Raw genomic sequence first — 15,059 nt, 5'->3', positions numbered from 1 at the left:
GTTGTACGCAGCGGTGCCAAGTTGGTGGTTTTCCCGCTACTTGTGGTGATTTTTGACGTACAAAAACCACTGTTTAAGCAGAAATGTCAACTGTTTTAAGGTAAAAATCGCTACAGACCTATGGTGCGTATGTGGCTGTAGCGAGTTTTACCTCGGAACAGTTGGCATCCCTGGTTGTACGTGTTAATTCGGACATAGTTATCTTGAAACTAGCTGTTTCTGGCCTTTGATATTAGGTCTGTTCGATAATCCAAAAGTTTGTACAACTTTTACAAAATGCTGTTCGATAACAAACTTGTTCAGTAAACGAGAAATTAGAAGTGGTTGCAAGTACTTTTTACTTGCGAAGTATATACCTATTGTATATTTTTGGCAAATCATGAATATTTCGCATAAAGGCATTTATGAAGTTTGTCTTTCTTCTCTTTTGATGTTAAGAAAGTTTTACGAGATCAAAAATAGAAACTTCTACAAGTAATCGAAATCTATATGTTTGTAAACATGCTAGTTAAATAAACAATTACAAACAGTGAAAGTGTGTTAATCATGAGACCAAACTTTATGTTTAGTTCTCAGCATTAAAAGCGAACATCTCGTGTTTGTCTTTTTTCGAAAATAACGTGTGATTTGTTCTGAATATGTAAACAATAACATATATGTACATAGTATATGTATATACAAGTCGTTATTGTAAACAATAGCGTCATTACGAATTGATATTTTATTATTTTGATTTCTATCTGATTGATGTTTTATATGTTACACTGTAAAAATATTTTTGTAATTTTGCTGAAGAAAGTGCAAGAAAGCAATGAATTACTCTACTCATTCGATAAAATTAAATTTAAGTTTATATAAAAAGTCTATATAAAATGTTAAAAGTAATGCAAAGTTCTTATTCATAGTATTTTACATATCGATTTCTTGTTGTGTATTTGTTAGTAAAAACTATTATTAAACATTACAAATCAATTTAATTCGTTAAATTGTGAAAATAATAACAATAATATTATTCTAAACTATGTAGAGGTATGAACCATGACCTAAAATAACATGAGAAGAAAACACTTTTATTGAGAAGTGACAAAATGATTGACGTCCTCTGTATTTTCTGCATTGCAGTTAAGGAAAACAAAAACATCAACAATAGCATTACGAAAAATCATAGTCTTCATCGTTCATCATTTACTTTGTAAAAAGGCAAAGAGATAATAATCACGATCATCGACATCATTTGAAAAAATCAATAGTATTTTTCAAACGACACATTTTGTGTGTCGTCCGTCAGTCTGTCTGATTGTGATAACGTGTTGGCGAAGTGTGTGTGCGATTTGGTCTCAAATCTAATCGCGTGGCTCGTGCGCCCTAACAAAACAAACACGAGAATTTAACAATTATATACTTAGTTGGATTTTTGTTTCGTTTTTCTTATGTTCACATTCAATATTATTCTAATCACCGCCGCGTAAATGTTCATAGTTTTTCTTTTATCAATTTTTGAAGGAAGGAGAGGGAGGAAAGTGTGGGGGAGGGCTGGGTGAAAATAGAGTGGCGGCGACAAACGTCTCATTTATATTGCGTCGCAATTTTAATAATTTCTGCGGAACAATTGAATGGCTGGATGGCCATATGTATTTGTGTGCGTACTTATACTTAAGTATTACACATTCCTTGAGATTCAAACAGTCATGTGCTTCATTGTATCCACTCATACATACATACTCCACTAGGCAACATTTGTAATTGTTGCTCGAGTATTATGGACGTTTGTGTGTTAAGGCAAAACTATAATTAGGTCCATAAAGTTCACATAATATTCATCATCATCTTCAAATCATCCGCTTTAGTATGCGGATTTGCATTGTGTAACCAGTTAGAACTGGTTAGATGTGATAAATCGCATAAATATTATAAGCCGCTAATGTATGCGAATGTACATATGTACTTACAAGTGTACACACTTAGTTGATCATTAGCTAATATTTAATCAGTTCATAGAAAAATGCATTACAATGTTTTCTCTTCAGCGTTTCTGGCATGTGTCAGCTAGTCAGCCAATGTAAATAATAAAACAAAAAATAAACCTCCGCAATGATTTGATAAAGTAGGCCATTATCTTGGTTCGACCTTATTTCTAAGATCCGACGACTGATAACATAAATTTCATAGTTTTACACTTTACAAGGTAAAGGTTTATCAAAGGGTGGAAGAAAAAAATTTAAGTGTTCCTACCTCAATATTAACAACATTGTGGCTAAGAATAGTTTGCCAATAATAATTTACACCACTACAAATTAAAACATTGTAACACAGACTATCATGGGAAAAATAATTTCTTGATATGGGTTTACATTACAGTGTAAAAACCTATTGCCAAAGGTATGTATCTATATTCCTATCTCAAAGTGGTCTACATTTCAAAACTAATTAATGGCTGTCAATAACTTAGAGATAAATATAGACATTACTGGTGGGGATTTGTTCAGTGTAATATGCCACACAGTAGTGCGATTTTGTATCTAGTTCAGCGGGGTGCAGATTATCAGTTTTGAATGTCAAAGCATTGTTTGCTTGTCTGCGAGGTAATTTTGTTTAAGTTAGTCATTAAATCACGAAAGGAAAAAGGAACAAAACAAAATCAGTCTATTGTTTTCATTTCGTTTCCTTTATTAGTATTTAGTTGACGTATACGCAATGGATTTGACAGTTGAAAACACTTGATTAACCAAATCTAGCTATATGTAAACGTACTGTAATGGATAATAATGGTACGTATAAATATAACTGAATTTTATGAATCCAGTGAGTTTAAATTGCCAAATCCATTGCGTATACGACAAATAAATCCTTATAAAGCTGGCTACACACCATCAGTTTTGCCTGTTGACATTGGTTGACTTCAGTATAGTCAGATGCTTGGAAAATGACTGCAACGGGTGAAGTATTGTCTTTCATAACGCCGTAATCAGGGTTTAAAATGCTAACGCCATATTAGCAAAAGCAACGAACATTTCTTCGAAATATGTTTAGCAAAAATGAACAACAATATTGCTAGCGAAGCTAATGCTATTTGATATTGTTGCTATAATAAAACAGCACCGCACAAGCATACTCATATTTTGCAGCACACACACGCAGAAAAATTTATGTTAGAAATATGTTTGGATCCAAACAAATATATGTTTGGGACCGGTTGCAAACAAATATATGTTTGGCTCCAAACAAATATATGTTTGCAACATTTTGTAACGTATCTCAATTTGATATGTTTGGGTAAAACATATTTTTTATGTTAGAACATTTTTTTCATGGGTGGAGAGAGGATGTTTGTCAACGAGAGTAATAACAGTGCTCTCGCGGCTGTGTAATGCTGTTTTATAAAAAAGAGTTGTGTGTATTGTATAATAGAAGACGTAGAAGCGAAGAAAGGGGCTTCGGTGGTGTGTATGCATCAAACTCGTGTGTTTCTTGTTTTGTTGTTGTTAACCAACACAGGCGAAGAAGAAAAAAAGAAATGATATGAATTATATTTTTTTCTTTCTTCAGTGTTTTAGATGCCTTTGCAGTGTCAAGACGGTAAAGTGAGTGAATAAATCAGTGTTTTGTGTTTTCTTAAAGAAATGGAGCTTTTTAGTAAATTAAATGCCCAATACATTTTATAATTAAATCGGAAAGTTGAATGGAATTATTTTAATGGACAAGGTACAAATCGCATTTAATATTGGTAAATACATACATACTTATGTATATTTGAAATATGGCATATCCATATTTATTTATTACATTACATACTCATTTGATTCTAGAATCTAGATGCCGATTCCCCGCTGATGATTTTAACTATGAGTACTATTTGTTTTATTTCACAACTAAGGAGAAGCGTTCAACTACGTTTCTATATATTTTTCCTTTTTAAAAGTGTGACTATTTACAAATTATTTCAATCTGTTTTTCTTTTATTAAAGTGTGTTATGTATTTCTTTCGAATTTTGTATGTACCTATGTGTTTGTTGTTCTTTTGCCTTTCAATAAAAAAACTACAACATTTGTGTGTATACTATAGAGATAGCCAGTGAGTTCTTACTGAGAGCAAGTGAGCACACATTTCAAAGTGTTTTACATTAAATTTTACGCTCCCTTGCTCTCAGTAAGGCCGTCATCAGACCATCTGCTTTTTCACATGTATGACATCAGCTGTTCTGTATATTAGTATACCCAAAGTGACAACATACATGTGGAAGAGCAGATGGTCTGATGGCCGCCTAAGCGCCCACTGGCGCATGTGTTTGTTTTTTTTTGTGCCTTTTCGGTTTGTATTTTTTGCACCCAAACATATAAAATGTTTGCACCCAAACATAAAATTGTTTCTACCCAAACATATCTTTGTTTCCACCCAAACATATCTTTGTTTGCACCCAAACATATATTATGTTTGGGACTGTTGCAAACATATATATGTTTGCTGCAAAATATGTTTGGGACATATGTTAGAGAGGCCGTTTTTTTTCTGCGTGCATGATCAACACATAACAGAAAAGAGAATAAGCAACATACATAGTTTCAACTGCTTCAGCAAATAATAGTTTTTGCGATCAGGGTTACCTATTGTAAGTCATTAAAAATCACTTTTTTCGTTCAAAGACCATGTAAATTTTTGATGAAGCCCTTTAACAAATATTTTTTTATGGCGTATGCGGCACATCGAAATGAAGATACACGCAGAGAAAAAAATATGTTTGATCCAACAATATTCCAAGAGCAAAATATGTATTGTTAACATATTGTTGGATTCCTCATGTAGTATTGTAAATCCAAAAATAGTTTGTGTCAACTGAACTATATTTCTCTCTTTTCTTCGAAAATTTGTTTCTCTTCTCTCGCTATTCGATGCCGTGTTGAAAAAACAATTTTGGTGAGTTGTGGTGTGTTTGTATGACATGCTGCCTTTACCTTTGTTTTTGTGTGTATGTACTTGTGAGACTCTTGTTTTTATTTGTTTCTGTTTTGTTTCATTCTTCTTTCCTTTTCATGTTTGTTATGGTGTTTAATTATTCCTTATGTTGTGGTGGGTTCTTGTGGCTTTTTGTTTGTCTTTGTTGTCAGCCAATGCAGCAAACCATGTATTGTGTTCATCAATGATTGCAATATTATACGCGACATTTATATCCAAGTTATGCGAAAAGTGTATATGAGAAGTATATGAACTCAAATCAAAAATTTCTGGGCTGTTTTTCTGTATTGACAATACTTTTTGTAAACAAAATTAGATTATGATAGTTCCTACAATCGGTATTGTTAACGATTTTAACAATATTGCGGAAATTCGAAAGTTGTTTTTGTTTTTTATGTTTGGAACAAAAGATGGTATTTTTGGATTTGGATTACAATGTTTGAACAAAACATATACATTTTTGGAACCAAAACATATATTTTTGTTCCAACAAACGCGAAAACTATTTTTTCTCTGCGTGTAGATATCACAATATTTAAGATAAATGAATGATGTTTTTTATTGACATTTGTATTACCCCCAAGTTCCAAGTATTCCCTTTTGTAGTAAGGGAAAACTTGTTAGAAAAAGTGGCAAAAACTTTAATACTCGGGCATGCAACGAGATAGAACTTTTGTTACCTTCAGAGTTTAAAATGCTAATGTTATATTCGAAAAAAAAATATATAAAACAATTAAATATGGAATTTTCAATTTCTTTACTACTACATCATTTTCACATGTAATTTGAATAATTTCAGTTGTAATTCAAAACAGTTCACTTGTAATTTGATAATTCCAACTGAATTTCGAATTATTTCATTTGTAATTTGAGAATTTTATTTGAAATTCGAATTATTTCATTTGTAATTTGAGAATTCCATTTGAAATTCGAATAATTTCATTTGTAATTTGATTTTTTTCATTTGTAATTCGAATTTTTCCATTTGTAATTTGAATTTTTCCATTTGTAATTTGAATTGTTTTCATTTGAAATTCCAAATGAAAAACTTCGATCTACAAATAGAAAGATTCAAATTACAAATGGAAAAATTCGAATTACAAATGAAATAATTCGAATTACAAATGAAAAAATTCAAATTACAAATGAATTAATTCGAATTTCAAATGGAATTCTCAAATTACAAATGAAATAATTCGAAATTCAATTGGAATTCTCAAATTACAAGTGAAATGTTTCGAATTTCAAATGAAATAATCAAATTGCTACAACTGAAATTCTTCGAATTACATGTGAAAATGGTGTAGTTTCTAATAATAATCCCGGTTGAGAATAAGCATTTTATCAATTAATGATTTTACTTCTATCATTGTTGCCTCATTAAAAAGGTTTTTTATGGAGTAGTTGCTCTTAATAGGATACCCGCATATATGTACGATTTTCGTTAGTTTTAAGCAAGGCGAATTTAACAAGGTGATCCAATAGTTGACGTTAGGTTGTAGTCTTCATTTGCTGTCAAATTTTTTTTGCGCGAAATATCCACAAAAGTTGGAAGAAAACGTTAAAATATTATTCGCGAAGCTTAAACAAAGATGTTGTACACAGATATTTTTTATAGAAGCGAAATATTTGTTATTTATTTTTGATTAAAAATATGTTTTGACAGCAAATGAAGACATAGGTTGCTATTATTGTATCACCTTCTTTCTTACACCATGGTTTTAAGTTTATTTCTATATATTTATATGTCGTTAATGTTAAATGTAGACTTTTTTATAATAACATATTGTAATAGTTCCTTGGCCAATGGGCTTTTTATTACAAAATAAAACACAAATTAAATTAATTAAATATGTATCTATCTTCTTTTATTATTAATATGTTGTACATTAACAAATAAGTATATCGCTATTTTGACACCAAATGTCATCATTTTTCATTTGCGCGGTGGCAACACTAATCACAAAAACATCCCTCGTTTGGATATTTACTGCGACGAATGGTCAGCCGAGTGCTAAATATGTAGCGAAGTTGTCGATTATGCATAGCGAAAAAAGCATAGGTGTAAAATACGAAATAAGCAAAGATGCACAAAAATAATGTTTTTAACTGCTGGCTTTAAAACCCTGGCCGTAATACTTATGGGTACTTTACACGATATGTTTTTTACATATGAGTTGTCACTTTGCATATACATTTTGTATGGGAGAAGTGACAACTCATATGAAAAAAACATATCGTGTAAAGTACCCATTAACAAATGCGAAGCTATGTATTTTAAAACGCTAGAATTTCGCATTTTAAATAAAGTAAAAATGTATCATTTTTATCAGAAATAAAAATGCATTTTCGAAGAATAACGCATAAGTGGGCAAGTGATATACATATATACGATACGGAAGTTCGCCATTTGGTAGAATAAGGAGGTGTTACATCAGTTGCTTAAAATCAATCTAAACGTTAAAATTTGTTCCCAATAACGCACTGATCGTGTACACTCAGCTTTAAGAACAGAATTACCCGTAATGCAAATTTTTATACCTATAACGATATTTGTCTGTAAGATGGCGAATAAATAAATTCCTACCAAACGTGTTACTATATTTTTTAACATTTTGTGCTTGTGTTTTTACCGATATCGGTCGTTAACTAAAAAAGATACAGAATTCCACTACTGATAATAAATACACACACAGATAACAATTGTGTTTATAACAAAAACAATGCCTAGGAAAAAATTAATTCAGAAAGTGATTTATAGTGCTATAAATTTTTGTTTCATTTGTTTCTGAATGAGCCGAAAACACATTCAACGCTTCAATAAAGTTTTTCGCCATTTCTGATAGAAGAATAAAAGGCAAACTTTACTCAAACGTTGTATGTGTCTCAGCTTAAGTCGACTTATGGTTGACGCTATGTAAAGCTTTATTTGCTTTATTAGTACTTTGTTGACGATTCATTAGCTTTGTTCTTTACTTTTTTAATGGTAAAAGTGTTAGGAGAGAAAACTGTCAAAATTGCTCTCTCATGACCAGTATTACCAGAAAAGTAAAGGAACGGAAATTAAATTTAATTCACTGTTTTTAATTTTCTTTTGTCAGTGTTCGTTTTTTCTTTTGTTTTTGTTAATTTTTTTTCTTCATTACCAAATAATCAGTTCTACCACTTTTTTACCCGAAGAAATTTATTTGGTAGTCTGTGGTAGAAGAGTACCCCATTTTTGTTCTGTCTCTCTCTTAAAAATTGTTTCCAGTTTTACCACTTTTTGGGATTAAGGTTAAAAATGGCAAGAAATGGTAAAAATGGTAACCTCAGGCAACAAGTAACAACTTTTGTTTTTTAAAACTGTAGCAAATCTCTGGGCACTGAACCAACCAAATTTGGCATACATGTACCGATATCACGTTCCTGCCAAAGCTCGTCCAAATTCGATGGCCACTTCCTCTGATCGATCTTTTAACTTCATTCCACAAATTTTTAATCGGGTTCAAGTCAATTTGCCACATATTTCGGTTCAGTAACCTGCTGAAAGACCAATTTGAGCGGTGTACCGTAGCATTATATTTGTCAATATAATCTACATACCTCATAATGTTTTGAATACGGTATAAAGACACCACACCGTACCAAGACTCTACCGCCGCTATGTTTAACTGCATTCAGAGTAAATTTTGGATGATATTCTTGATTTGTTGGTCTTCTAACATTATAAAATCGTCTATCGGAACAAAAAAGGTTAACTTTGATTTTATCGGACCAAAGAATGTTGCAGTATTTTTCTTTAGGCCAAGTGATGCGAACTGTATTCTTTGTTTTATATTTTATTTTAGACAACAATGGAACTTTTCTGGCATACTAACTTTAAATTTTTCACGAATGAATGTGAATTGTTGATATTTTAGTCGTTTTTATTTGTTTATTTATTTTTTATATGAGGATGTAGATCTGGCCAAAGACTATCTAAATAAATATTAAAAATTGAGTGCTTAGCCAACTGACTCAATTCACAGTCAATGAGAGAAATTCAGTGAGAGGATTTCTCTGTCTATACTCTCATTAGTCTATGAAAATACACTTTTTTATTGGAGGTGTGGTTGGAATCCACTTTATTGCATTCTCCACTATTGTTTTTGAAATGCCATGCTTTTCCCCAATTTTTCGACGAACTTCCTACCTTATATAAATTTTTAATAAATGTTCACGTAGCGTGGTCATAATGCGCATTTCAACCCATTATTATTTTTCAATGAATCGTGCATATTGTTTTGTGTAAAAACGAAACAAAAATAAACAAAAATGTAACGCTTAAACAACGGCATCTCTATGAATATCCCATTACGCACACAATGCGCCTAAATGCATGCAATGATTTGTATCTAATTGGATACACTTTTATGGTTGCCATTCTTCAATATCAAATTCAATATCAAAACAATCCCTGAAGGCATTTGCCGATTATCACGTTATTGGTGCCACAACGTCTGGACGTCTGGCTTAATGCATGACGTAATTGCGATAAGCATTTACACAATGCATAGGAAAATCAGTGCAAGTGTTGTTGATTGATAGGTGATTGATAATAGAATTTCAATTAATTGTTATAATAACATTGAAAATATAAACAAATGAAATCTCCATTGTTCACGGAACAAAGTATTGGTGCAAAACAATAGTTTATAAACGCAATTATATTGTGATCAATTACGAAGTAGAAATAATTGAAATGAGTAATTTTGGAAACAATAAGCAAGACTTTTAAATTATACTAAGAAGTCACTTTTGTCAAAATAAAAGTCGTATCATTTTAGGATTTACAAGTCCTTCTTGGGAATTTTAAACATATTATTGAATTTTATAAATTTCGGACATAATAACTGAATATTGAATTTTTCGTGAGAATAAGATACTTTCATTCGAACCGCGAAATTTACATCCCTTACAAAAAGAACTAGCATCTAGACACCAAAAATCCCACATGCAGAATGCGATTTTACATTAACGAATAAAACGGTTTACTTTATTATACTTACATAAAATCTCCCGATCTCGTATACTAGGATTTCGTAGAATTGTGGCATGTTTGCCATTTGTCTTTTTCGGTTTTAATGTGTCTTGATTATTCAGTTCTTTGGTACTGAGCTCTTCGATAATTGTATCATCTTCTGAGAGGACAGGTCGACATTTTGATAAATGTATGGTATCGGAATTGATAGTGGCATCTGTAAAATATATAAGAAAAATAAAATAGTTTTCAATTCCATTGTAATCGACCAGAAGTGCCCACTTACCGTCTTGTGGTATAAAAGAATCCCACTGAGATGAATCCCATGGTTCTGAAAATACCGTACCGTCATCTGATTGAGCTGAATCTAAGCCATTAAAGAAACATTGGCTAAGGGCATAATTCCGTTCCACGTTATCATAGGAGGAAAGACGACAAGTGTTACTTTGTGACGATTCAAAGGATTTCTGACTGCTATTCAATTCATTGAGATGTTTATTGTTGACATTTTGTTGGTGTTGTTGTTGCTGTGGTGGCGTCGAACATCTTACCAACTCGGGCAAATTAAGATCAGGTAGTCTCTTGGCAATAATCTGGTGTATTGTCAGAGGTTTCTGTTTGTTCTCCTTGTTCGCTTCGCGATTTAAGGAGTTTTCCTTATTTGGATTATCTGAAGCATTGACATCCTTCCATTGTTCCGCAGAATCATAATCTCCATATTCACCATCATTATCATCACCTTTGGCCATAAATTCCCAACTACTGTCCAATTGCCATTGCTCAAATCTTCCTCTGGCCCGTTTCGAGGGTTGTTGTTGGGGCTGGGCTTGCTGCTGCTGCTGCGCTTGCTGTTGTTGCTGTTTCTTCTTCAGTTCATCCAAACTACCGGCAATTTTTTCAATTTCAGCTGGCACCAGAAGCGGACACATTGGAGTCCGTACAAAACCACCTTTTGGAGGTTCTGAATGCCGATGATTAGCGGGCAAGAGAGGACCACGTTGGGAACGTCTTAAAATACTGGCAGTAGTGAGACCAGCCTGTTTCAGTGCATCAGCTGGTTCGGCATAAAATGGACTGCCCTGTTTACTGCGTGACACCGGAGTTTGGGCAGTAGGCGTTGTATCACCCTCTGTTGCTTCACATTTGAAGACTTGATCTTCAGACAAGGATTGGGTCATGAGACCGGGCAAGATAAGACCAGCTCTAGAACGAGGTTTAGAGTCTTCAGAAAATTTCAATAGCTGTTGAGTGTCGGATGTCGTTTCCGAGGACGACATCATGGTAAGTGCATCGGCTGTGTGTGGTAGAGGCGGGCAAGATGAAACGGCAGGTGTTGTAGTATTTGTATTCGAGGAAGAGGTAATTGAAGCTGAAAGAAAAAACAAAACGTCCAAATGATTGCTGGCCGATTTAAGTAAAGTCAACTTAGACTTACGTGTTTCTGCTAATAAATCTGGTCGCTTTCCCTGTTGACCATCTGGTGGTGGTTTAAAGCTGGTCAAAAGTCCAGTTCTATCACTGGGATCATGGGACCACAAGTCTTCGTAGTCACTGATTTTATCGTGCAAAGTACTGCGACAGTAAATTTCAGGACTTTCCAAGATATCCGATTCTTGATAGTGTTTGGATTCTTTCCGAGACTTTGATTTGCGTGATTTACTGCTGGCAGTGGCATTTGTTGGAGTACAGGGTGAGAGTACATTTCGTTGGCTACTATTCGAATCTTTGCTGCTATGAGATTGCCACCTGCTACCTCCCGACGAACCCTGCGATGACAATGTGTCCTTGCACTCACCTTCAGGTGATAAACGCTTGGAAAAGGTTTGGAACGTTGTATTGGAGTTTATGACCGATGTCAAAGCGTTGTTGGCAGCTGGCGTTGTCACCTCAACGAATTGGGGAGCATTGGAATTGTCTACGGAAAATGTAACGGTAGTGGTTACGGTGAAGTTGTTGGCAGCATTGAGCCCGTTTATGTCCGTTGGGGGTTGTGGACTGTTGGGTGACAGAGGTTTGGACCACCTCATTGGTGGAGCTGGTGCCGCCTTTCGCAAATCCAAATTCAACGTGTTTGGTGGTTTCGGCCTCTGTGTTCGTATTTCTTGCTCCATTATGTTTTTCGTTGAATTCTTAAAATTATTTTGTTGAGAATTTTGCAGGGCATTCGATTTGAAAGTCGACAAATTGTTAGATGAAGTCTTGAAATTATCCGTCGGATTATTGCCAAGACCCAATATGCCATTGCGTTGGTTGTTGATGTCTACGGGAGACATGGTGAGAATAACCGAGTCTACCGATTCAGGACTCATTAGCTGCATATGCTGACCACCGCTGGTGGTAAATGAACTCATACTGGATGTGGTATCAGAGGGCGTTCCAGCTTGGCTGAAAATTCCAGTTATATTACTTATGGGACTAAAAACTTTACTGTTCTGATTGACACCTGTGGCGCTGGAACTCCCGCCCGAATTGCTGAATATGGTGGTGCCAATGCCACTCGTTTCTGTAATAGAGTTAGGAGACTTGGCATCGAGAAAATTAGCCTCTTTCTCTTTGGGGCAAGACATGGGATATCGCCAGAATTCCTGACCCAACAATGCTAGCGACGACAGTTGTTGACGATTTTTAGCATCTCTGAGGGCTCGTGGCAACACAAGTTGTACGGGTAACTCATCACAACACTGAGCATAGTGAGCAATCAAAGATGGTATCGAATCGAATTTAAAACGAGAACTCTCCAGACAGAGAATACCTTCGTTGGATTGTATCAAATAGTGTTCGATATATGGTCCAGTGTCTGGTGGCAGGCGTACGGAAACGGCCATTGTGTTGGGCTGACTTGAACCTCGTACGATAAAGTTCTAGAAAGGGAATAGAAAAAAATAGGAATAAAATTAAAATAAAAGAAATATTTGCTCTCAAAAAAGTTTTTGAAGATATAAATATTTAAAATATCTTTATGTTGTCGACACCTTCATCATCAATTATAGTTCAATATTTATTCTAAGGTTTATTTAAACTTTTGAAAAGAAAAGAAAAAACAAGTTGCCAGTAGAGGGTAAGGGCACATTTCAAAAGGTCCTTCTATACCAAAGAGGTTCTTGCCTTATTTTCTTCTATAAATAACTTATAATTCAAATAAGATTTTTTTCTCTCTCGCTAGCTATTGCCAAATTTGCCTTCACTCAGTGTCTGTAAACTTTTTAATGCTTATTTTCGTTTGCATAAACGGCATTATGATGAAGGATGTGCCGACCACGTCTATGATGGGTAAATGTGCAGCAGTTGAACATAGTCAAGTAGCCATCGTTGCTTTAACAACAGACGCTGCTGCTTTAACTTTAATTTTGTTACGAATTTTTACGTTTTCTCTTTTGCTACAGTTCCATGGGGAGTTTCCATTCGAACTAATCTTTGTTCTGTTCATCTTTGCAGTGTTAAGTATGTTATTTTTCATGTTCACGAAGAGGAAGACACGCATCTAGGGAAAAGTCTCGACCGGAAAAAAGGCGAAATAACAAAAGCAAAAGACATTCTCTATTGTTGTGTCAATTTTGCATGAGGTGGGAGCGAATGTTATGTGAGACGAGGATGAACCATTGGATGGACATTTAATAATTTAATGATGTAAAAACGGAATGAGTGATAAATTTATGGGCGAATTGTTAACGCTACATTTAATTTTACCATCAGTTTACACATAGTCGCTATGCTCAAAGGTGTGGGTGATAATGAAGTCCTGTTTTGCTATTATAGTGGTAATGAGTTGGACTGGCGACTGGGTGTAAAATAACCCAAATTTTAAATATGTAATTTCTTTGTGAGGTTTTGTTTTACGTGATTCCCCAGCCAGTGCTCTCGAACGGATGATCAGCCGATTTGGTGCAAACTATGCAGCTGTTAATATTTCGTCCACACTTTGATCATGCTTAAAGATACTGTTACGAATGTAACAGATAGGTTTAAATTAATATAATTTAATTTTTAAATGTGAATTATAACGTAGATTTTTAGTACGCAGTTACTTTAAACCTGCAAACCTTTCTCCAAATTGTGGAATATTTTTCGCTCAGATTAATATTCTGTGATTCCCAACGGCGATCATTTGATGATTGTTTAAATTTTTTTCTTAAATTTGTCAAATAATCGTTCTGGAGAATAACAAAATATTCTTCTGGAGGAGCAACAAATGATTGTTTTCATTTTTCTTAAATTTGTCAAATGATCGTCCTAGAGAATAACAGAATATTCTTCTGGAAGAGCATTTGGTGATTGTTAGTGGCATTTTTGATTTGGTTGTGTATAATTCTCATATACTCTTTCTACAGAACTTTGATATAAATAAATATTATGAGAATTGACAAACAACGCATGTCCGGGTTTTGCCAAGTTTAACTAGAAAGACAACAAAGTGAATGAAGAAGCAGTGTATAACTAACCACCAACAACACAAGGAATAATTGAAAATTATAACAAAGCAGAAAAGAAAACAAAAGGGAATAAAACTCAAAGACAACAAATGAAACAAAAAGAAACTAAAAAAGCCAAAGAAGAATTCTATTTTTTTTACTTTTTCCTTTATATTTTAATCTTCTTAAGATCTTCCATATGATGGAGATACGCAGAAGATATTTAGGTGCGCTCTTCCGCGATTGAATTGATCTTCCCCGCGAATCCCACAATATTTTAAAAATGTTTGCAGGGACAGCTATTGCTGTATAGAATTTTCTCATTTCTTCAAGTTCTTTCTTTCATGTTTATTTTGCTGTACATCTGTTTATAATTGTTTTGCTATTGTAGTATCGTCATTGTTGTGCTTTCGATTCACTTGTATTTATCGCTCGTCGCCCATGTATGTGTGTGTTGCACGCTTAGTGCGCTTTTGTGTCCGTCTAGAAATATCGGAAACCAGAGGCGATTGGGATAAATACAAGGGGATTCAGCAACAGTGAGTGAGTTGTGTTTGAGACGTCAAATTGAACAGTCGGTCAAAGAAGTAAATTAAAGCTGGTTGCTTAGTAGAACCTAATTACGTAACAATACAGTTCCAAGACGAACAAAGTCTGCAAGAAGTAAAAACTTTTGAGATTTCTTATTCTTATTTCG

General features: G+C 34.0%; 1 protein-coding gene and 2 long non-coding RNA genes across 19 annotated transcripts in view; 1 reads left to right on the top strand and 2 right to left on the bottom strand.

The window, feature by feature from the left end:
• Positions 1-15,059, bottom strand: part of spri (Src homology 2 domain-containing protein sprint) — a 613,225-nt gene that overhangs the window by 14,097 nt on the left and 584,069 nt on the right. For all 15 annotated transcript variants that reach the window (XM_073972426.1, XM_073972433.1, XM_073972427.1 and 12 more), the window contains 3 exons: positions 11,389-12,814; positions 10,240-11,322; positions 9,982-10,170 (listed from right to left, as the gene is read on the bottom strand). In XM_073972426.1, the coding sequence (XP_073828527.1) occupies positions 9,982-10,170; positions 10,240-11,322; positions 11,389-12,814 (2,698 nt within the window). The remainder of the gene's footprint in view (positions 1-9,981; positions 10,171-10,239; positions 11,323-11,388; positions 12,815-15,059) is intronic.
• Positions 1-15,059, top strand: part of LOC141396785 (uncharacterized) — a 52,631-nt gene that overhangs the window by 18,499 nt on the left and 19,073 nt on the right. The window contains exon 1 of one of the 3 annotated variants that reach the window (XR_012411241.1): positions 2,505-2,582. The exons of 1 other annotated variant lie outside the window; for it this stretch is intronic. This is a non-coding gene — a long non-coding RNA (uncharacterized lncRNA). Of the gene's footprint in view, positions 1-2,504; positions 2,583-14,920; positions 15,026-15,059 lie in introns of those variants that run through there. One more of the 3 variants, XR_012411239.1, reaches the window with a different exon arrangement.
• Positions 6,794-9,166, bottom strand: LOC141396784 (uncharacterized). The gene is made up of 2 exons (XR_012411238.1): positions 8,537-9,166; positions 6,794-8,476 (listed from the first exon to the last, which is right to left on the bottom strand). It is a non-coding gene; the product is annotated as an uncharacterized lncRNA (long non-coding RNA).

Source organism: Musca autumnalis, unplaced genomic scaffold (genome assembly GCF_047663935.1).
Source record: "Musca autumnalis isolate F117 unplaced genomic scaffold, ASM4766393v1 scaffold_3, whole genome shotgun sequence".
Taxonomy (NCBI): domain Eukaryota; kingdom Metazoa; phylum Arthropoda; class Insecta; order Diptera; family Muscidae; genus Musca; species Musca autumnalis.
This window is presented reverse-complemented; position numbering and strand designations above follow the sequence as displayed.